This window comes from Nomascus leucogenys, chromosome 2 (genome assembly GCF_006542625.1).
Source record: "Nomascus leucogenys isolate Asia chromosome 2, Asia_NLE_v1, whole genome shotgun sequence".
Lineage (NCBI taxonomy): Eukaryota > Metazoa > Chordata > Mammalia > Primates > Hylobatidae > Nomascus > Nomascus leucogenys.
Window position 1 is genome coordinate 99,662,677 of NC_044382.1, and position 23,548 is coordinate 99,686,224.

Consider the following 23,548-nt stretch of genomic DNA (forward strand, 5'->3'; position numbering starts at 1 on the left):
GATGCATTTTCATATTTTCTGTATTTCAGGTGTCTGTGTTGGATTCTGGCTTGGGTTTAAAAGAAAGTTTTTTGTTTTTTAAAAAAGTATTTCTAGTAACTTAGCTCTGAACAAGGTTAGACTAAAAAGAATTTGGGAGGCTGAGGTAGGAGGATTGCTTGAACCCAGGAGTTCAAGACCACCCTTAGCAACGTAGAAAGCCTGTCTCTACAAAATAAATTAAAAATTAGCCAGGCATGGTGGTGTGTGCCTATGGTCCCAGGTACTCAGGAGCTGAGGTGGGAGGATTGCTTGAGCCCAGAAGGTTGAGGCTGCAGTGAGACACAGTTGTACTGCTGCACTCCAGCCTGGGTGATGGAGTGAGACCCTATCTTGAAAAATAAAATTAAATATTTAAAAGGATCCAGACAAAGTGATATCCACTAGAATGTAAGCTCCAGGAGGGCAAGGACTTTTTGCAGCTGTGGTTGTTCACTGCTCTAACCCTGGAGCCTCGAACATTCTCTGACCTATAGCCAATGCTCAATAGTCAGGAAAGAATGGAGATTATAATTAATGCTTGTCTTATGGATTTCTTGTGAAGATTAAACTAAAGATTGCATATAAACTTAGCACAACATGAGATACAGAATCCCAAAACCCTAAAAGGCTCCTTATGGCACCCAGACTTTTAAATGCATGAATTTCATCCCATAAACTGAAGATACTGATTATATGCATGTTTTAAATATATTCAACTTCTAAATATTATACAGGAAGTCCCTGATTCACAATAATTCAACTAAACAGTTTTCCAACTTTAGAATGATACAAAAGCAATATATACTCAGTAGAAACTGTACTTTGAGTACCCAATCATTCTTTCACTTTCAGTATAGTATTTGATAAATTACATGAGATATAAAACACTTTATTATTAAATACGCTTGTGTATTTAATACCTCCCAAGTAGCTTTGTTCAACTGTAGGGTAACGTAAGTTTTCTGAGCATGTTTAAGGTAGGCTAGGCTAAGCTATAATGTTCAGTAGGTTAGGGGTATTAAATGCATTTTGACTTAGGATTTTTTTTTTTGAGGCGGAATCTCACTCTGTCCCCCAGGCTGGAGTGCAGTGGCACGATCTCGGCTCACTGCAAGCACCGCCTGCTGGGTTCATGCCATTCTCCTGCCTCAGCCTCCCAAGTAGCTGGAACTACAGGCGCCTGCCACCATGCCTGGCCAATTTTTTTGTATTTTTAGTAGAGACGGGGTTTCACCGCGTTAGCCAGGATGGTCTTGATCGACTTATATTTTTGACTTAAAATGGGGTTACATCCCAATGAGCATCTATATTTGGCAGCCTTGTTTATGTAAGTGGACTTTTTTACAATAATGAGAACCTCACTCTGATATCATTAACAATTCACCTTATGTTTGCTATATAAAAACTTCTTTCATATAAAAGGTGGAAGAATATCCTGTTTAGGATATTCATTTTAGCTAATCATAGACTAAAGACCACTTGTGACTTCATTTGATCTGCATTTTGGCACTATTTATTTAATAATTATTACAGCCAAAACTAGAGAACAAACTTATTGGTTTTTCTTTTTTAAAATTAATCTCCTTTTCTTTTTCTTTTCAATAGTTAATCTAGAGGCAGTGCTCCACTTTGAACTTTAAGCAAATATAAGCCTTAACATTAGTGTCTCTGCAGTGAGTTTTTATAAGGATTGAAGAAAGGGAGTTACAAGAAATAAGACATCAAATCTTAGCTTGTGTGATAGCTTGATACCTTCCATGTTTTCTTGAACACTTCTCCAAAAAAAAAAAAAAAAAGGTGTATTTTAGAATCTAACTTTCCAAAATTGCTTTGTAGTAGCATTTACTGAATGGATTGTAGTGTTTTGTTAATAGCACTGTTTTGTTGATAGCACTGAAAAAAAGGAAAACCTCTGCATTTTTTTTTTTTTTTTGGACAGAGTTTTGCTCTGTCGCCCAGGCTGGAGTGCAGAGGCACAGTGATCTCAGCTCACTGCAACCTCCACCTCCCGGGCTCAAATGATTATCATGCCTCAGCCTCCCAAGTAGCTGGGATTACAGGCCCCCACCACCATGCTTGGCTAATTTTTGGATTTTTAGTAGAGACAGGTCTCACCACCTTGGTCAGGCTGGTCTCGAATTCCTGACCTCAGGTGATCCACCCGCCTTGGCCTCCCAAAGTGCTGGGATTACAAGTGTGAGCCACCGCACCCAGCCTAGACCTAGCATTTTAAGTATCTTGAGGCTTGTTAAAGATGTCTGTGTCACAGTCCAGTTGTAGTTTAAGAGAAACTTTTCTATATCAATAAAGGGCAAATTTAGATTAAAAAAGACAGGGAATAAAGAGTATCAAAGGCTTCTCCTCCCCCCAGAAACATGCTTCTTTAGTATTCTTCAGTTTGCTGATTTACTCAATATTAATGCTTTCTTCAGTTGTTAAGTTTTGATTCATTATAGGCTAATAAAGGAAAGTGGAATTTTTCAGGGCGTGGTGAATTATTTTACCTCTACTACACTTCCTAAGGCCCCTCCACTCAGCTTTGATCTTATGGTTCATTCCTTGTCATTTTCATTGGGTTGAAGGGACCTCCAAAGGGAACATTGGTTTAATCACTGCTTCCTTCCTGATATAGCTCTGGTTGCTAAACTGTCTGGGGTTCTTTTGAAATCCTTGTATTACTGCTCTCTTGGGCTTTCCTCTGCAATCAGCCTTCACACAGTCTTTATTGGAGGGGTTACAAAATTATATGTGTCACTCAGTCTCTCTAGGCCCTTTTTCTAAAATTAGTAAAATGCACAGTCCTTGTATCTTTGGACCCTCAAGCCTTTATTTTAATTCTATGTGTTTATTAATTCTGGTCCCTCCCCCTCAAAATCAGAGCACATATACAAATCCTTAACCTTGAAAGTTTTATGGCCCCAGAGAAACAAAGATTAATCATAATTGTTATCTTCCTGAAAATCTCAAGCCTTGCTTCCCTTTTTAAGTGCACAGATGATTCCTGAACCAACAGGAAACAAAGCTGAGAAATTTTTGAGCATTTCTTTTCTTTGCCATTGTCCAGAAAGAGAATATAATTCTCCCAAGACTATCCAATTCATTTTCATATTGTTAAACTAACAAATGTCCTTCTTGATTCTAATCTCATCTCATTCTTGGCAAATAAGATTTCACTGTCTTAACTTCCCTGCACATAATAATTCACTCCTTTCCTTGCACTCCAGACACACTCCAGGTGGTTTTGCTATCACATTTAAAACACTGTCTAAGTTACTGCATAGTGTGAGCCTCTTCTCCCTACCAAACTCTGATCTCCAGCTCAGGAAGCATGTCTTACTCATCACCGCATGTCCAGAGCATAGCAAATAGCATGCACATAGTTATTGCTTAATAAATGCACATAAAATGAATGAATAATGAATAGCAGTCATGTAGAAGTCAGTAGTGGGTTTTCCATTAATATAAGATCAAGAATTTTGTCCATTATATGGCACAATAGCCCTGCTGCTTTCATACTGGAAAAAGTTGTGCTTCATTTTAGCTACTCTGTGTGTGTTTGTATGTGTGTGTGTGTGTATGTGTGTGTGTGTGTGTGTGTGTGACAGAGAGAGAGAGAGAGAGAGAGAGAGAGACAAAGACTCTGAAACAGCTGCTAAAGAGAGCAAACTGGGATGAATGTATAACCCATTATTAGCGGATAGCATTTTGATACCCCACTCCTAGTTCAGTCTTAGTTTCTTTCTTTTTTGCCTCATTTCTCTCATTTTTAATTTTTTTATGTAGAGCAACTTTGTAAGCAATTTAAAACCTTTTTTAGGCACATCAGTTAATCTTTTGTATTTTGTAGAAATAATAAAGAAGCATAAAAAAGATCTAGTCCCTCTTTGCTGAAGAGGAAAGTATGGGGAAAAAAATCATCAGGATGCAATTTACTGCTGCCTGGATATTGAAGTAACATGTTAGGAGCCTGTCTTAGTCCATTTGGGATACTATAACACAATACCATAGACTAGGTAGCATGTAAATAATAGACACTTATTTCTCTTGGTTCTGGAGGCTGGGAAGTTCAATATCAAGGCACTGGCAGAAGGACCCCATGTTGGTTTATAGACAGCCGTCTTTTTGCTATAACCTCCCATGGCAGAAAGGCGAGGGTCTGTCTGGGGCTTCTTTTATAAGAGTACTAATCCCATTCATGAGGGCTCTGCTCTCATGACCTAATCACGCCCCCAAAGCCCTTCCTCCTAATACCATCACGTTGGGGGTTAGTATTTCAACATGTAAATTTTGGGAAGATACAAACATTCCCACCACTGCAGAACCTTTAGTAGAACTGCCTCATCTTCAAAGTCATAGTAGAGGAGGCCACTGAGATTGTGTGTGCTTCCCCACCCGTCAAAACAGCAACCATAAAGAACACATCCCTGAGTAGGTAAGTAATCTACATCCCAACATGAAGGCTTAATTACCATCTCCCCTTTCTGTGATTTTAAACCCAGGATTTATTTTATTGTTTTATTAATTTTGAGTTACCTTGACAGAACCAAATAAAGATTTAAACACATATTATAAAAAGGTTGTAAGTTTTTCTTGCTTTCAAATGACTGAGCACCGACCCAGAGTCTTCACATTTAACTCACTGCTATGAGTGCTTTAAAGGAAATGTTTGCTCTTCTGAGAAATGGTATTAGACACTGGATTAGAGGTGATGGCAACTTGGTGGATTAAGACCTCTGATAAGCTTGCTGTTGCAAAAAAAAAAAAAAAAGAATATTAACCAAACATTTGAGTAGCATGTAAAATGAAATATGAATACAGTTAAGTGTCATATATGATTTCTATACATGAGTAGACATTACAGTGTTACAGCAAAGAAATTAATCCAATTTGCACACTAAAGTTAATGATAATAATGGCTGTCCTTTACCGAGTCCTTACCACATGCTAGGTATATGCTAAGCACTTTGATTACCTCATTTATCCCTCACAACAAATTTATGGGGGAAAAAAGTAAATTTTATTTATATTTTACAAATAGGGCTAATGAGGCTCAGAGAGGTAATTTCTTTCACCCATAGCCACAAAGCTATTAAAAAGCAGTTCCAGTGCTCAAAGCCAGGGCTATCTGATTCAGAGTTCACATCGGTAAGCACTTCACTTTCTCACTGTTTTGTGAAATTATCATGTTCTTCTTTTCTTCAATTCAGAATGACCCAGACAGTGGTGAGTTTTGGTGTATTTCCACACATAATCCAACCCAGTGAGATTAGTCTGTGTTCTGGGTGACAACAGGCAACAGAATCTTTAAGCAAGTCTTTAATTTAGAGGTTGGTGCAAAAGTATGAATTTTAAATCATTTTATAACTAGGCCCAAACACATCTTTATTAATCAAAATAGAATCCATTACAATCAACACATTTTTGCCAACGAGAAATAAGTTTGTTTCCTCCTGTAGTGTAAAAATCTGTGCTTCGGGATATGATGAACTGTTGGAAAGCATTTTCTGCATCCTGCTGGTTGTGGAAGCATTTTCCCTGCAAAAAGTTGTCGAGATGCTTGAAGAAGTGGTAGTCGGTTGGGAAGAGGTTAGGTGAATATGGCAGATGAGGCAAAATTTCGGAGCCCAATTCATTCAACTTTTGAAGCATTGGTTGTGTGACCTGCGGTTGGGTGTTGTCGTGGAGAAGAATTGGGCCCTTTCTGTTGCCCAATGCCAGTTGTAGCATTGCAGTTTTCAGTGCATCTCATCAATTTGCTGAGCATACTTCTCAGAGGTAATGGTTTCGCCAGGATTCAGAAAGCTGTAGTGGATCAGACCAGCAGCAAACCACCAAACAGTGACCATGACCTTTTTTTTGGTGGAAGTTTGGCTTTGGGAAGTGCTTTGGAGCTCAGTCCAACCACTGAGCTGGTCATCACCAATTGTCCTATAAAATCCACTTTTCATCGCACATCACAATCCGATTGAGAAATAGTTCATTGTTGTTGCATAGAATGTGAGAAGATGACACTTCAAAACGACAATTTTTTTTGAATTTTCTTTCAGTCAGCTCATGAGGCACCCACTTATCCAGCTTTTTCACCTTTCCAATTTGCTTCAAATGCCCAATGACAGTAGAATGGTCGTCACTGGGTTCTTTGGCAACTTCTTGTGTTGTCGTAAGAGGATCAGCTTTGATGATTGCTCTCAATTGGTCATTGTCAACTTCCGATGGCCACCCACTAGGCTTCTTATCTTCAAGGCTCTCGTCTCCTTTGCAAAACTTCTTGAACCACTGCTGCTCTGTACATATGTTAGCCACTCCTGGGCCAAAATGCATTATTGATGTTGCAAGTTGTCTCCACTGCTTTACGAGACGTTTTGAACTAGGATAAGAAAATCACTCGAATTTGCTTTTTGTCTAACATAATCTTCATAGTCTAAAATAAACATAAAACAAACAGCAAGTAATAAGTCATTGGCAAAAAAACATAAATTGAGAAATGCCCACTAAAATGATGTATAATATAACCACATTTATTTAAGAATGTATTCCATTATCAAGTGGCAAATTCCAACAATGGAAATTCCTTTTGTACCAACCTAATATTTTCTCTTTGACTCCTCTCCACACACCTAGGTAATAGGCCACTACATGAGTAAGGAAGAGCAGCCCTGACCTTTAGGAAAATTGTATTGTTTAAAAGTACATGATACCTTCCCCAATGGGATGCATATCACACTTTTGAATTTTCAGTGTGTTTTTAAATTATTTCCATTTTGTAGCATATGCAACATTTATTTGAAGAAAGAAAAAAAATAAAGAAAAGAACAAGTAAACTATTGTACCATCGTAAAGGGAAGTGTTTGAAGATATTAGCTGGCCCAGCTCCACAATTAAGAAGTTTGGCTACAGTTTAAAACTTAAGAATATCAGTCAAAAATATTTACTGTCCATTAGATCATCATTTTTTTATGAGAAGAAATTTACAAAGTTCATAAGAAGACAGCCTTACATTGTTTAAAGCCAGTTTTAGACTATTTGGACTTTTCTTATACAAGCATGAGTAGGCTCAGAAATTCAAATTACTCTGATGTTCCTATTTTATTTCACTGCCCTGAAATCCTGTTGTTGAAACTACAAGGCTTAAAAATAACAGGAACATCCTGTTGACAAAAATAAATTCCTTATGATAAAATATTTTTCAACTGAAGCCAATTTTTTTTGGATGGGGAAAGGGCCTTGGTGGGAGAGGGGATTGTGAGTGACAGAATGTTGGTTTGGGTTCATTGCTCTTTCCTCCTAGCTTTGCTCTGTCTCCCTCTAACAGAATTAGTTGTATTATTTTACATGAATTTTTGTATTATGCAAAAATGTTGATGTGTGGTGTCTTTGAAAACTGTTTTATGGAAGGAATACGTGTGTCTGTGCTGCCCAGGTATTACTAGTGAGTATTATACTTAGGAATGAGCATGTTTAGTGTGATGTTCACTAAACACTTGATTTATTCAATAGTCCCCTAACGCCTGGGAATGCATATGCAAAGAATAAAATGTTTGAGACATTTGCTTAACAAGGGATTTTAGATTATTAGGAGAATATGGTCCCTGAAAACATTTTAGGTTATTTTTCCATGGAGTCTGACTTATGCTGAGGAGCCTCCTTATAGCACTGACCAGGAGTTTAAACAGTCAGGTGCTGGGCAAACCTCAGAAGTCCTTGCACTTGGTTTCTTCACCCATCATGCTGGAGGGAGGGTGGCATGACCTCTACTATCCCTTCTAGTGCTAAGATTCTATGAAGGAACTTATTTCTTAAAGAAGGAAGTGTTGTTATCTTTCTAATGGGCAGCTCAGAATGACAGGGATATTAATAGTGGCCTGCATTCCAACAGTCAACACTGAGATCTTCCAGCAGTCACCCCATCCAGAATGCAGGCTTTGAAAGGCTAGAAACCCTCCCTCTTCCATAAAATCATTAGGTAATTGACCTTATTTTTGGCACCTTTTGCCCTCTTTTTGGAAGCTTTGTGGGAGTGGGACAGGAGTATGGAAGATAAGAAACCCTGAGTTTAAATCCCTAGAAAAGCCCCTGAACCAACTGTCAATTTACTGCTGCTAACACCACTGGCCAGACTGGTTTGTCAGTCATTGGTGGTGTGATGGTGTCATGTTGGGCTTCCTTGAGTGTTACATGCCTCTTTTTGAATGACCCATAATTACCTTGACTTTCCAAATTGGACCAAGTTTCAACACTGATTTTGCAGAAACACACATGAGTCATGAGGAAAAGCAGCAAAGGGAAAGTTTTCCTCCTTCCCCTCATGCGGATGTGCTGTGGACACGGGCAGACAATCATAATTGCATGACTGAGTCACCTAAAACACCTGATGATCGGTAAAAAACTCAAGAGAGAAAGAGTTGGTTTCACCTCTCTCTTCCACAAAGTCTACCCTGACTACCCCAACTGAGAGACTGTTTTCTTTCACTGAACTCATACTGCACAGCACTTTTCTCTGACACATGAAGAAATGTGATGAATGTTCACACTTTCCTGTCTACTATTTGGTATCTTCTCTTTTTTAATGCAAATTAAATCGTGTATACTGTATACATAAGAGGATTTGGGCTTAGCAATAGATGACAGTGATCATGGTTATCTTTTATTGAGTACCTACGGCATGCCAGCCTCTGATCCAAGACCTTTACATGTATTCACTCATTTGGTTCTCACTGCACTCTTGTAAGGTAGATGCCATTGTTTTCCCCATTTTATTTTTTGGAAAACTGAGGTGTGGAGAAGCTACATACTGAGTATGTGGAGAAGCTACATAGTTGCAAAGTCAATAAGAGGTGTACCTGGGATCCCTCAAATATCTGGCCTCACAACCTTCATTATTACAAGTATTTTTTTTGCAAGCAGAATTATTCTAACCCATCAGTAAAAGGCTTCTCCTCACTCTGTCTTTCCCCCTACATTATACCCTCAACAGCAAGATCATTTTCTTTTGAGAAGCTTCTTTACAAAAGTCATAAAGGAGCTCTCTTGACATCTGTCTATCTAGCTCATTAGACGTGTCTAGTTTAGGGCAGTTCAAATTGGGACTTTTAAAATGTTGCCTCTACATACGTATGATCTAATTCTTACCACTTCAAAGCTTCAGGGAAAGTGAAATGTGTCATTTCCCCCTCAATATTGGGAATTCCCCATAAAGTGGATAAAATTTTAGCCTGTATTTCCTTTACTTTTAGTTTTACTTTCCTCTTCTGAAATTAATTCATGACCTCTATCTCAAGTTTTCTCCAGATTTTTGGCCCATATTTCTTTTTTAACATTTATCAAATATTCCTTGCATATTGGCCTTTTACATTTCTTAAGTTTCCAGTTTTAACTGTAACGTTGCAGGACACATAAAAATGATAAATAAATACTAATTAATAGTAACATCATAGACTAGCAACAATCCAATATGAGCATGTTTAGGGTTTAGATATCTTAGTACATTTTTATGTACTAACCCATTACACAGCAAACACCAACGTCCTTACATATTTATTCAATTAAAAAATTAGGATACCAGGATTGAAATGGGCTCTGCGACAGAGCTGAGTATTGGATTTGAGACATAACTAATCTGCAAGATTAAGTTATTAAGATAATAACTTTAAAATGATGGACATATAACCTCATCTACTCACACTGTCACTGTTTTCTTGTTGTTTGTTTGTTGCTGGGGGGCAGGGCAGCAGTTTTGGTTCTTTTGCTTGTTTGTTTGTTTGGTTTTTTGAGACACTCTGTTGCCCAGGCTGGAGTGCAGTGGCATGATCATGGCTCCAGCCATCCTCCCACCTCAGCCTCCCAAGTAGCTGGAACTACAGGCACACTCCACCATGCCTGGCAATTTTATATATATATATATATTTTTTTTTAATAGAGACAAGGTTTCACCATGTTGCCAAGGCTAGTTTCAAACTCCTAGCCTCAAGAAATCCCCCAACCTCAGCCTCCCAAAGTGCTGAGGTTACAAGCATGAGCCACCACACCTGGCCACTGTTTTCTTAATAATTGAAAGTTACCTTACTATTTCCAGAATTTTATGATTAAAATTTTAATAGTGCAAAGAAATGTATAGTGTATTTTAAACAGAGTATGACTAACTTTAACCGATGATTTCTTAATGATTTTAAGTTATTTAGGATCACCAGTTATTGCAATGTGCTGCAAATGATAATGTGACTAAAGATGGCAAATATGGGTGTGACTGAATGTTCACCCCTGCAGGGAATGCTCTAGAAGTTTTTTCTTGGAGCATTTGTAACTATCACATAAAGCCACATATGGGGCTAATTTCCAGGTCAATGTAATGTGGCTACTGTTCTCTGAAATGTGGTGAATAATTAAAAGTTGAATTATCCTTCTACAAAATGATTTTTGCCCTTTTGAGGAATCAAACCATTGCTGTGAGGATTTTTTTGCCAGTCAGACATCTACAACATCAATAGTGGCCAAGAGTGACACTCCTTGGGCATAGACCCATCCAGAATGCAGGCTCTGAAAGGCTAGAAACTCTCCCTTTTCTAGAAAATCATTAGGTAACCAGCCTTTTCTTTCCAGGCACCTTTTGCCCTCTTTTTGGAGGACACCTTGAATACTCTAGGACAATGACATTTTCCAGTACCAAACAATTTTGTTTTATGAGAGAACATAGAGCATTCATACCTACAAAAAATAACAAGTCAGCCTGACCTTATTCTGATGAAATGCTGATGGGGCTTGATTCACTGGAACCTACCTGGAATGAAGTTGGCAAGCAGTGTCCAATGGATTTATTTCAGCAGTTTTATCAAGTTGCTTAGGGAATAGGCTGCCCAGACTTGAGTTTCTTGGAAAAAGACTGTTTTTCATCAACTATCTTTAACCTACTAATACTTGGAGTCCATGATTCACCTTTGGAATTATATGTAAATATATTTAACTCGTTAATGAGCCAGGGATGTGGGCAGCTCTTCCTTATTCACCAAGAGCTAATTATTTACAATATAAGGTGGTATTTTAATGTAGCCAGTATATCTGACTACTTCAAAATCTTAGTTTAATATCAAATGAAATCAAATATCTGCTCCTTTCGAATTAGATGAAATAATATTGCCGTAATATGTCCATTTTTCTTTCCTCAATCTTTTCAAGCAATATAGGCATATGAGTACATTTTAAGTACTTAAAAATGAGCCCAATTCTTGTTCCTTGGTCCTTTGGCATTGTTTGAGGTATTTGTCAATATGTAGAGTTAGTTAGCAATTCTCACCGTGGTGAGGAGTGTGCTCTAAAACAGGTAGACATGATAGTGATCCTGTGCATCTTCAAGAGCAATGTTGTTTAAAGAACAGTTGTGTGTTCACTCCCTTTTTCTCTCTATCACTTGCTCACTAGCTATGTTTTAACTATGGTCATTGTAGTTGCATGTAAATCCACAAAAGTTATTTCAAGTTGAAGGGGGTGGGGGTATAACAATATACCACAGGCATTCCCGTGGATATTCAAAAGCGGCACAGTTGGACCTCAGGAGACCTAGAACTAGCATGCCAGAACTAGCGAGCCACATTGTTCTTCTTTTAGGGACCACAGAGTCTCTCACTTATGTGTTGTTACTTGCATCTGAACCCTCTTCTTCTCTCCCCTTCTCTCTTGCTTCCTCTTCCCGTTTCTCTATTCATTTCTTCTGAAGATTTATTTATTTGCTCCAATATGGCCATTTGCCCTAACATCAGCTCTAGTGCCCACCAATAATGTGCAACTCTCCCTGTCAAATTCTCAAGAGCAAAAGACAGATTGGCTCAGCTCAGCTTTTAGAGCAGAGTCACCAAATTATAAGTCAAGGGCAAGCAAGAATGGTTGTCTCTGAGGCAGGTGTTCATCTCAGAACTAGTCATCTGTGGCTGTGGGAGTGGTAATGGAGGATGTAGCACAGGGATCCCCCTTTCCAGGAACTTTGAGCAGCGCAGGTCACTGTGGAATATGTCTGTTGCACTCAGACAGAAACTTTATTCCTTCAACAGCTGTTTAGATGCAGCAGAACTGAATATTAACGTCCTAGCACACCCACTGCACCCCAGTACTTTCCTTCCCATCTCGTTCTGCCAGTCTGCAGATCTGCGGTATCCTCTGTCACTTTAATGCTAGCTCTCCTTTTCTGCAACATTCAGATTGCTTCTGAACATTGCATCTGAAGAGCCCAGGCTTCTAAATATCACAGATCTCTGCTTTTCTGTCCCTTTTGCTTTCAGCTGTTTTTCTTTCTCGCTGGTTCTTCAGGCTGTTGTGACCACCATGTGCTGTGAAATCTCTGTCTGATTCTTTTTGGAGTTCCATAGCCCCTTGGCTCCCTACCAAAGAGATGTAAAGATTAACTAGTTAATTAGGTTAAGCTACTTTATGTCTAAAGAGCGTGCTAGAAGAGTGTTTCTCAAACTTTTTTTTTTTTTTTTTTTGAGACAGAGTTTCACTCTGTTACCCAGGCTGGAGTGCAGTGGCACGATCTTGGCTCACTGCAACCTCCACCTCCTGGGCCCAAGCGATCCTCCCTCTTCACCCTCCAAGAAACTGGGAACACAGGCATGGTGCCACCACACCCGGCTAATATTTGTATTTTTTGTAGAGATGGGGTTTCTCCATGTTGCTCAGGTTGGTCTTGAACTCCTGAGCTCAAGCGATCTGCCCACCTTGGCCTCTCAAAGTGCTGAGATTACAGGCATGAGCCACTGTACCAGCTGTTTTTCTCAAACTTTAAACCCTTTTCCTGTTTGCTCCAAGAATGCCCAGCAGCGGCGCTTGTGGCTACAGCGTTTACCCCAAGATAACTTTGCCACGAAATACCTCGCTTTTATTATTTTCATATCTGTCTAATATATGGATTTTGGAAACAAAAGACATAATTCTATTTATAGCATTCTATTTTTAGTAGTGGTATTTCCATTTACAATATATAGTAATTCTCCATCATTTAAATTGTCAAATCCTAGAAAATGTAGCATTCCTACGCATGATGTTAACATCATTTTGGAAAAGTTGTTGGCGGAAGATTCATTTGATGAATCAGATTTTTCCAAAATAGAAGATTCTGATGATTCAGACGATTCTGATGTTAGTTCTGTTTAGAAATAACTCCAAGAACAGTTTTTGTGTTTTCTTTTCACATTGAAAATCAGTCAAATTTGCTTCAGCCTCAAAGAACATGTTTATGTAAAATTAAATGAGGCTGGCAGTGAGGTGCACTTTTTTTTCTAAACAGGATTAATAAGCATAGGAAACACCTGGAGAACTTGTGAAACTGCAGATGAGATTCAGGAGCTCCATGGGGGAACTGGTGGTGATGGTGGTGGTGGTGATGCTGATGGAAGAACAACACAACTTCCAGTGGAAGACTAGATTCAGAAGTGCTGTGCATTTATTGTAAATATATTCTCCCTGATAGGAGGGACCATGCCTTAGGCATCTTTATATGCCCTTCCATGCCCAGCACTGTAGGTGGTATGTGATTGATATTTAAATGTTGATTGGATTATGATTGAGCTGAGGACACTTGAAATACAGGATTTTCTATGCCATATTTTTAAGTGAGAGGTTTTCAAAAACTGCTAAGAACCAGTTAAATCAATAAGCATTTCTTAAGGATCTGATTGTGCAAAGCTCTGGGAGAAATATAAAGAAAATGTTACAGTACCTGTCCTCAAAAGAACAGTGGCATATTTACCACTAACTTGAATATGTCTATACTGGAATTGTGGAAATAATTGTCAAATTGTAGAGGTACAGTGAAGGCCAGTGAACCTGTTTATGGTCCTAGCAATTTGATGTTGTATAATTTAGGTGTTATTTTCACCATGTATACATAACAATAATGGGTTCTAGTTATGTTTCAGTGGGATAATGCATGTGAGGATTGGGTTTCATACCCTGCACACAGTAAATGATTGCTAGCAGTAGTAGTAGTGGTAGTAGTAATACTTAATTAGTCTTAATTATCCAGTTTAGGAAAAACTGTTCCCCTCTCCCTCTCTAAGTCCATTTGCTTTCTTAATGTTCCATTTCACTTTGTAGAGATTATCTGTAGTTTAATCTTAATGTTGTTCAAAGTATAAACTTAAACAAAAATGCATTTTAGAATTTAGTTGATTCCCCTGGATATGAAAACTGCCGTATGCTCTACAACAGAAAGACAGAAAGAGGAATATATTTTCCTGCCTTACAACTGTTTAAACCCAAGCTGTATTTCTCCTTTTCTCTGATGTTTTCATAAATTTATTCCTTTAAAAAAATTACTGTGCTTAAAGTGTTTCTCTAAGTCTTTCCAGCCATTTTGGATTGACCAGGAAATACATACATATACACACAATGCATGCATGCATAAATTCACAGGTGAATAAAAATGTATGTTAAATAAGAGCATTATCTTTGGAAAGAACGTAAATTGAGTATACAAGGAAAGGAATATTGAAATCATAAATAGTGTCTTAGACTTTATAAAGGATAAGTATCTATGGAATTAATAACATCTGTATTCTTCAACTAATAAAACCAATAAGCAGATATACTGTACTCTTTATACAAATTAGAAACCAGTTTGTGATAAATGTTGAACAATTCTTGATTGCTAGACCATCCCACATACTACCCAGATAAAGTAGGTCATCACTATGAATTTCCATGTAGAGAAGAAAAAGTTAGTTGAAGTGACAAATGTATCTTTTAATGTAGAGGCTATCATTGAAGAAATACTCAGGAGACCTCTGAGGGACGCTGGCACATGAGCCTGTGAATCATGACGATTATCCTTGTCTTAGAAGCACTCACAAAGAAGACCTTGGAAACATTTATTGTCCTTTCACTACCTGGGTCCTTTTCATTACCTATGTAACCCAGATATAACCTGGCTGTCCAGCTGCCTGGATTTCTTCAGATTTTCCAGTTTGCCAGGGTCAACTTGTTCTTTAAAATATAATGTAAATGGACTCAAATCACAATCTCATGCACAGGGAGTTGCCAGCATCCATTCCAGTATTTTCAGTGGTTGTAAGCGGAGTTCATGTCTCTCCTAGACCCCTCTGCCTCTGAGTTCCTTCTTACGAATATTTCAGACAGGAATAAAGAAGTTGAAATACTGCATGCCACCCACATAAAATGTTTTTAAATCAAGTTGGGTAACGCAAGTGAAAACATTTCAGTAAGCATAAAGCATTACCGAGGAGAGGTAATAATCTTACTAAATTAGAAAGTGAGTTAAAGCATTGTGAATGCTCCGAGGGTAGACTCAGAAGAGGAAAAACTGAAGGTAATGAAACAGCATCTACTTGTTTCATCTGGCTAAATATAGAGAAAAGGATGAAGTCCTGACAAGACTTTGAAGTGAATTAGAATTGTCTGTAGGTTCTATAAGAAAATCTATCCATGAAAGTTTAAAAAGGAACAGTAAAAGTTAGGTGGTGGTAAGACCCCAAAAGACTATTCAACACCCAAAGAGAGAGAGATTCCTGAAGTTCTTTGAAGCTGGTTGAGCTGTAATTACAGAGAACACATTCTCCTCACCTTTTTAAGGAAGCAAATCTACATGGCCTTTGTCTCATTTTCTCTTCTCATATCTGCCAGATGCGTTCTTGAAGCAATAGCTGCACGTTAATCAGCTACTTCCACAGCCCTGGTGCGGGCATTGCCTTCTGTCTGCTTATTTCTTATGTTACATTCAGTTTTTCCAAGAATTCATTCCCAGCCTTATTTCAAAAGCTATTCTAACATGATATTCACAGTTTACTAACACCCCTCATCACTTTATGTGCTCTAATCCTCAAACTAACTACCTGAATATACTGTACCTCTAATTTGGGTGGACTGGAGGAAATTCTGGTTGGCGAGGCTACTTTTTTTTTTTTCTCTCAAAGGTAGAATATAGTTCATTTATCTTGAACATTTTTAAGTATTTGGGAGAAATTTTATTATACACCAGTAGAAATTTTATTCAGACAGTATTGCTCAGAAAATGAGAATAATACCTATCAGCTTTAAAAGAAGAGTTAAAAGATAATTTAAAACAAGAAGGTGTTAAGTATATGAGACATAATTTGGGGATGTGGAATCATAGTTGGTCCCAGCTCCTCTCCATGGACAATCAGGGAGTGGGAGCCCATTTGTTATCTGCACCATGGGTTACCCTGGTATCCCTGCCTCCTTTGCAAATGTTAAGTGTTTCACAACAGTGTCTGACTCCCTGATCCCTAAGAGGTAGTACACAAGGCAGGCAGTTTTTGTTTGAAGGAGACTGGGATGGAGTCCTGGCTGGACAGCAGTGAGCAAGGGGATGGGCCCTGCAGTTCTGCAATGCTGTAGGTAGAGAAGAAGGCAAGAGGAGCTGCCAACGAGAACAGGCATGCTGTAGGAGCAAGCCCTCCTCCTTAACATTCTCGCCCGACATTGACCAAGTGGAGGATGAACATGGAGTAGGTACTCTCAGGGGCCTAGTACTTCTGAGAAGTCATGACTTGTGGAGCTCTGAAAAAAGGAGAAAAGGGGATGGCTTCAGGATTGGGTCGTTTTCCTGCCCCTTTTCTGAAAGGATGAGCCATCAATGTCAAGTCATCCTATAAGCAGAGAGAATTGCAAAGGAGATTTTTTTTTTTTTTTGGAGACGGAGTCTCACTCTTGTTGCCCAGGCTGGAGTACAATGGCGCGATCTCAGCTCACCACAACCTCCGCCTTCTGGGTTCATGTGATTCTCCTGCCTCAGCCTTCTGAGTAGCTGGGATTACAAGCATGCGCCACCACACCCAGCTAATTTTGTGCTTTTAGTAGAGAAGGGGTTTCTCCATGTTGGTCAGGCTGGTCTTGAACTCCCAACCTCAGGTGATCTGCCCACCTCGGCCTCCCAAAGTGCTGGGATTACAGGCATGAGCCACCGCGCCTGGCCACAAAGGAGATTTTTAAGATCATTAGTGCGTAGAGAGTTGCCTTCTCTTCCTGAGTGGAGCAGTGGCTATGTCTGGTTACTTCCAACCTCCCAAAGGTTCACGTTGCTTGTTTGATTTTTTTAGTCAAAATGATGTGTCATCAGCTGGTGGTCACCTTTCAAAGTCTGCTCTTATAGCACTCTGTACAAAATCTTTATATTCCTAGAGTAACTCAATAATTGAGTCAGTAATTTTCCCTATTTTGCTGTCCCAAATTGAATTGTGATGACATTTTTCAAGACACAAATAAGGCAGTGAAACCTACGTGTGATTCTTCATCAGTATCTGAATTTGTAAAAGCATCTTTAGGCTACTTGCTGTCAATGGAATTCATAATTCACATGAAAAAAATAAGTGACCATTTGAAGCCAATATACATAAGAATGAGTAATGAACATGACCACTATTTTTAGTGCAGGAGTATGTTCAATATTAAGACCATTAATGTTTGCCCATTTTATTTAATCATGTGCCCTTCATGTGGAAGAATCAGGTCTTATTGCATACAGATGAGTGTTCAGGTAATGGTTCAGGCTTCATGCCATCAAAATTAAATTCTAAAAGCCAAGAAATTTATCATTTTTATATCCCTTTGCAGATACAGAATATGTGTAGAAATATCTCTTGAAATATGCCTTGTTTACATGAGAAATACAATAAGCAGATTATGTTAATTAGAAATAGTATCCGAGTGGCTGGGTGCAGTGGCTCATGCCTATAACCCCAGCACTTTGGGAGGCCAGGGCAGGTGGATCACAATGTCAGGAGATCAAGACCATCCTGGCTAACATGGTGAAACCCTGTCTCTACTTTAAAAAAAACAAAGAACAAAAAAATCAGCTGGGCATGGTGGTGGGCATCTTTAGTCCCAGCTACTTGGGAGGCTGAGACAGGAGAATGGTATGAACCCAGGAGGCGGAACTTGCAGTGAGCCGAGATCGCACCACTGCACTCGAGCCTGGGTGACAGAGCAAGACTTCATCTTAAAAAAAAAAAAAAAAAAAAGAACTAGTATCTGAGTTAGGCCTTTAATAATATATTTCTTTTTAATATAAAATTGAGGCACTCACACACAAAAAAAAAATACCTAGGAATACCTCTGGCCAAGGACAAGAAACATCTCTACAAGGAGAACTGACAAAACACTGCTGAAAGAAATAATACATGACACAAACAAATGGAAAAGCATTCCAGCTTGTGGATTAGAAAAATCAATATTGTTCAAATGGCCATACTACCCAAAGCAATCTACAGATTCAGTGGTATTCCTATCAAACTACCAACATCATTTTTCATAGAATTAGAAAAAAAGCTATTCTAAAATTCATATGAAACAAAAAAAAAAATAGCCTGAATAGCCAAAGAAATCCTAAGCAAAAAGAACAAAGCCAGAGACATCACATTACCTGGCTTTAAAATATACTAAAAGGCTATAGTAACCAAAACAGCATGGTACTGATACAAAAACAGACACATAGACCAATAGAATAAGTTAGGAAACAGAAAAATAAGGCTACACACCTACAAACATCTGATCTTCTGCAAAGCTGACAAGAACAAATGACAGGGAAAGGACTCTCTATTCAATAAATGGTGCTGGGATAACTGGCTAGCCATATGGAAAAGATTGAAATTGGACCCCTTCCTTAAACCACATACAAAAATTAACTCAGGATGGATTAAAGACTTAACTGTATAACCTAAAACTATAAAACTCCCCAAAGAAAACCTAGGAAATACCATCCTGGACATAGGCCCTGGAACAATGTCCATGGAGATTTCATGACTATGACCCCAAAAGCAATTGCAACATAAACAAAAATTGACAAGTATCAATAGAGTAAACAGACAACTTTCAAAATGGGAGAAAATATTCACAAGCCGTACATCTGACAAAGGTCTAATATACAGAATGTATGAGGAACATACACAATTGAACAAGCAAAAAACAAATAACTCCACCAAAATGTAGACAAAAAACATGAACAGATACTTCTCAAAAGAAGAATTCCAAGCAGCCAACAAACATGATAAAATGCTCTACATCATCAATCATCAGGGAAATGCAAATCAAAACCACAGTGAAACACCATTTCACACCTGTCAGAATGGTCATTATTAAAAAGCCAAAAAACAACAGATATTGGCAAGGTGGTGGAGAAATGTGAATGCGTGTACACTACTGGTGTGAACATAAATTACTTCAGACCCTATCAAAAGCAGTTTGGAGATTTCTCAACGAACTTAGAACATAACTATTTGTCCCAGCAATCCCATTACTGGATATGTATCCAAATGAAAATAAATCGTTCTATCAAAAAAGACACATGTACTTGTATGTTCATCACAGCACTATTCACAATAGCAAAGACATGAAATCAACCCAGGTGCCCAACAGTGCTGGGTTGGATAAAGAAAATGTACATATAAACCATAGAATACAATGTAGCCACACAAAAAAATGAAATCATGTCCTTTGCAACAGCATGGATGGAGGCCATTATTCTAGGCAAATTAACACAGGAACAAAAAACCAAATACCACATGTTTTCACTTATAAGTGGAAGCTAAGCATTGGGTACTCTTGGATGTAAAGATGGCAACAACAGTCACTGGAAACTGATAGATGGGAAAGGGATGGAGGGGGGCAAGGATTACAAAACTAACTTGGATATTTCGTTCACTATCTGGGTGATGTGGTCATTCATATCCCAAACCTTAGCATCATGCAATATACTCATGTAACAAACTTGCACATGGACTCCCAGAATCTAAAATAAAGGTTGAAGTTATTAAAAAAAAATTAAAGCACTATTTTCCCAAATCAGAAGAATGAGTGTTTCCCTGGTTACTTATATTTTGGATTCCTTCTAAACAGGCTATGTGTGTTTCCCCCTGAGTTGTCTTCAAAGTCTAGTATTTATGGCTGTATCATAATCTAGGTTTGTAGATATTATATTTTGGAAAAATAGAGAAAGTGGGGAAAATAAAAGAGACACTTCTTACTATTAAGGTTTCTTGTAATTAAAAGTATAGTCTTGTAACTTGGAGGTATATCCCTTATAAGAATACTTCAGAAGCAGTTTTAGATATTGAGAACCTGTTTAACATTCCTCCATTTTGAGATTTTCATGCAAGATTTTATGTAAAGTGCAAGTGGATGTTATGTTCCATAAGTAAAAATTTCTAGTTATATCTCTAAAACCATTTTGCTGATAATTTCACTATTACCAAAATAAATAAATAATCTAAGTTTGCCTTGGACCCCACTGTCCTATCTAAACTCTGGTAATAATAAATATAATTGTGCAGTATAGCATCTAAATGGAAAAATTATCTTCATTTTCAAGAGAGAATAGATGGCTCTTGGGGAAATGTATAGTTTAGGAATAAGAAAACTGTCAGTCATTCAAAAAACAAGATTGTGGAGATGACAAGAGTGGAGCCCTGGGAATCCTCAGATTTGCCTTTAAACAATACCTTCTCTCTTGTGGTTCCCAAAGGATGCTGGAGCTGGAAAAGCAAGGCAAACTCACGCTTTGTTATTAGCTCCCTAATTGTGATATGATCCCTCATCCTTTATTTCCTCTGTTAGGAAGAAAACTCCTCCCAGGAAGAAAACTCCAAATGGAGAGAGAGGGAAGGAAGGAAATAGCAAAAAGGGAAAGAAGGGAGACGGGGTGGAGGGGAGAGAGCAGGTGGCTTGGCCTCCTCCTATGCAGGAGCAACAATGGTCTCTGTGACCTTTTACCCTGAGGGGCCAGAGAGGTCAAGAGAGGTCCCTGCAGACATGATCAGTTATTGATAGGACACAGTGACTTTGTCATCAGCCCCATAGCCATAAATCCTGAAGGAATTCTTCTTCTTTTGAGGTTAAATAGAGGAAGGAAATAGAAAGGAACCTGGTACTCTCCCTGGAATCCACCAACTAATTTGAAACATAAGCTGGGCATGACTAGATCAGTGATTCCCAAAGTGTGTTCCAGGGCACATTAGTCCTATAGCATGACCATATGTCTGTGTATCTGTGTGTGCATGTGTGTGTGAAAAAGGAGAAGGGTTTAATTTTCTTTGAAGTCTAGAAATGATGGGTTAAACAACATTTACTAAATGCTTTATGTGAATTATTTCGGTTAATCTTGACAACTAACTTTTGTTGCAGATACTATTATAATCTTTATTTTATTTATTTATTTTTATTTTATTAATTTTTTTTGAGATGGAGTCTCACTCTGTCACGCGGGCTGGAGTGCAGTGGCATGATCTTGGATCATTGCAAACTCCGCCTCCCAGGTTCAAGCAATTCTCCCTCCTCAGCCTCCCAAGTAGCTGGGGCTACAGGCACCTGCCACCACACTCAGCTAATTTTTTTGTATTTTTAGTAGAGATGGGGTTTCACCATGTTGGCCAGGCTAGTCTCAAACTCCTGATCTCAGGGGATCTGCCTGCCTCGGCCTCCCAAAGTGCTGGGATTACAGGCATGAGCCACTGCACCCCACCTACAATCCTTATTTTAAAGATGAGAGACAGTTCAGAGAAGTTAAAAAATATATCTAAAGAGACTTTTTTTTTTAAGATGTGGTGCTGGATTTAATAGCCTGATTTCAGAGCCCAGATCTCTTGACTCCATGACTTTCTGTGGCCATTTTAAAATGAACAGATATGTACCCTTAACTTCTGTGAGATGTATGTAGTGTGCATCTCTCAAATTTATTTGGCCATAACCTTTTTTGAAGTTTTCTGAACTTGACACGAGGCGAATGTTCCAGGGAACCTACTGTGTGAAGCAGTGGGCTAGATTTAATCGGATGTTGTACTCAAACAAAACTTCAGTTTGGCAAACCAAAAATGTGATGTTGCCAGCATCCAGATACAAAGAGCTAGTATAAAGTAGTGATGTGATACATTCTGCATTTAGAAATATTTGCACTGAAAGTGTCTGAGTTACCTCTTCTCATTTCTCTTCCAGGTGTTTTATTCCAAACGTCTATGCTGCTTTGTTCACTGCAGCTCTTGTTCCTTTGATGTGCCTCGTGGTGGTGTTCGTGGTGTTCATCCATGCCTACCAGGTGAAGCCACAGTGGAAAGCATATGATGATGTCTTCAGAGGAAGGACAAATGCTGCAGGTTTGAAAGGAACTATATTTGTACTTTGGAGATGGAAACGCTTTAATGGTGGGAAAATGTCACTGAATTTTTTTTATCAAAAAGAGGGAAGTTCGGCTCAGCTTTCAGCTCTGAAGCCACAAGTTAAGCTATAGCTCTCCAGTTTCTCCTGCTTCTTGGTACCTCTGATGTCTCTCTTTCTTCAGGGCTCTGTAGGTTTTATTGCTCATTCCAATTTTGTCCTTAAGATATTGATATCCAAGTAAATGAGTCACAGCCTTGGGAGCCACTTCCCAAGCTTTCATTAAGTGAATCAATAATAACTTGTGTTCTACCTGTGAAATCTGTTCATTTCTCTCTGATTCTGAGACTTCTGCACAGTCTAACAAACCTCCACAGTGCTCATGAGTGTGCATGCAGAGCTCTGGTTGTGCTGACAGATGTTTAAAAACATGTAATCAGACAGCTACATGAGTGGCTACACATGTCTGGTTACTTAAGAGTGCAAGTCTTTCTAGTTCAAATTGGCTTTCACTACAGCTCATTTTTTCCCTTTGAATCATACCTAACAGAGGTTTTTATGATCTGATTCTTTTTATTATTGTTTTTAGATTAGAGTCTCTCAAGAATTTTCTTAACTAGAAGCAATAGCCACACACCTACATACAGAAAACTCTCTGTAAAATGTTATGTGAGTGACTGGGATATTAGGGAGTAGCTTAAGAGCTGGGAGTAGAGGATCCCTTTTGGGCCAATGAGGAACAGAAGTCTTCTTTTTTCTAAAGTTTTACAAGTCTAAAATCAAATGAATGACAGTCTTAGAGGAATTCTTCACGTTTTAAGTGCTTGTCAAAGTTTAAGCAAGTAGCATATATGAGGTCTCTAGAATAGTGTCTAATACATTATTAGGGGCTCAATAGCTACAGGGTGTCACTCTCATGTAATGCAGTTCTAGTTCCTGAACTTGATCAGTTAATATGTGAAAGGATTTTCCTTGTAGTATAAAGAAAAGACACTCGTTTGTATTACTTTGTGGGATAGTTTGTAGGATAGCAGTATCTAGCCATCTCTTTTCTAATACTTTCTCATTTAGCATGCAATCATTGTGTTGGCAGAATTTTCTTTTTTTTCTGAGACAGGGTCTCACTCTGTCACCCAGCCTGGAATGCAGTGGCACGATCTTGGCTCACAGCAGCCTCTGCCTGTAAGATTCAAGCAATTCTCCTTCCTCAGCCACGTGAGTAGCTGGGACTACATGCATGTGCCACCATGCCTGGCCAACTTTTGTATTTTCAGTAGAGACGGGGTTTCACCACATTGCCCAGGCTGGTCTTGAACTCCTGAGCTCAGGTGATCCACCTGCTTTAGCCTCCCAAAGTGCTAGGATTACAGGCGTGAGCCACCACACCCAGCCGAGGAATATTGTTTAAGGTTATGATTAATCT

General features: G+C 38.6%; 1 protein-coding gene across 1 annotated transcript in view; it reads left to right on the forward strand.

Annotated features, from left to right (window-relative positions):
* ADGRV1 (adhesion G protein-coupled receptor V1) overlaps positions 1-23,548 on the forward strand; it is a 602,359-nt gene that overhangs the window by 485,565 nt on the left and 93,246 nt on the right. The window contains exon 86 of the mRNA XM_003261601.2: positions 21,967-22,124. Within this exon, the coding sequence (XP_003261649.2) occupies positions 21,967-22,124 (158 nt within the window). The remainder of the gene's footprint in view (positions 1-21,966; positions 22,125-23,548) is intronic.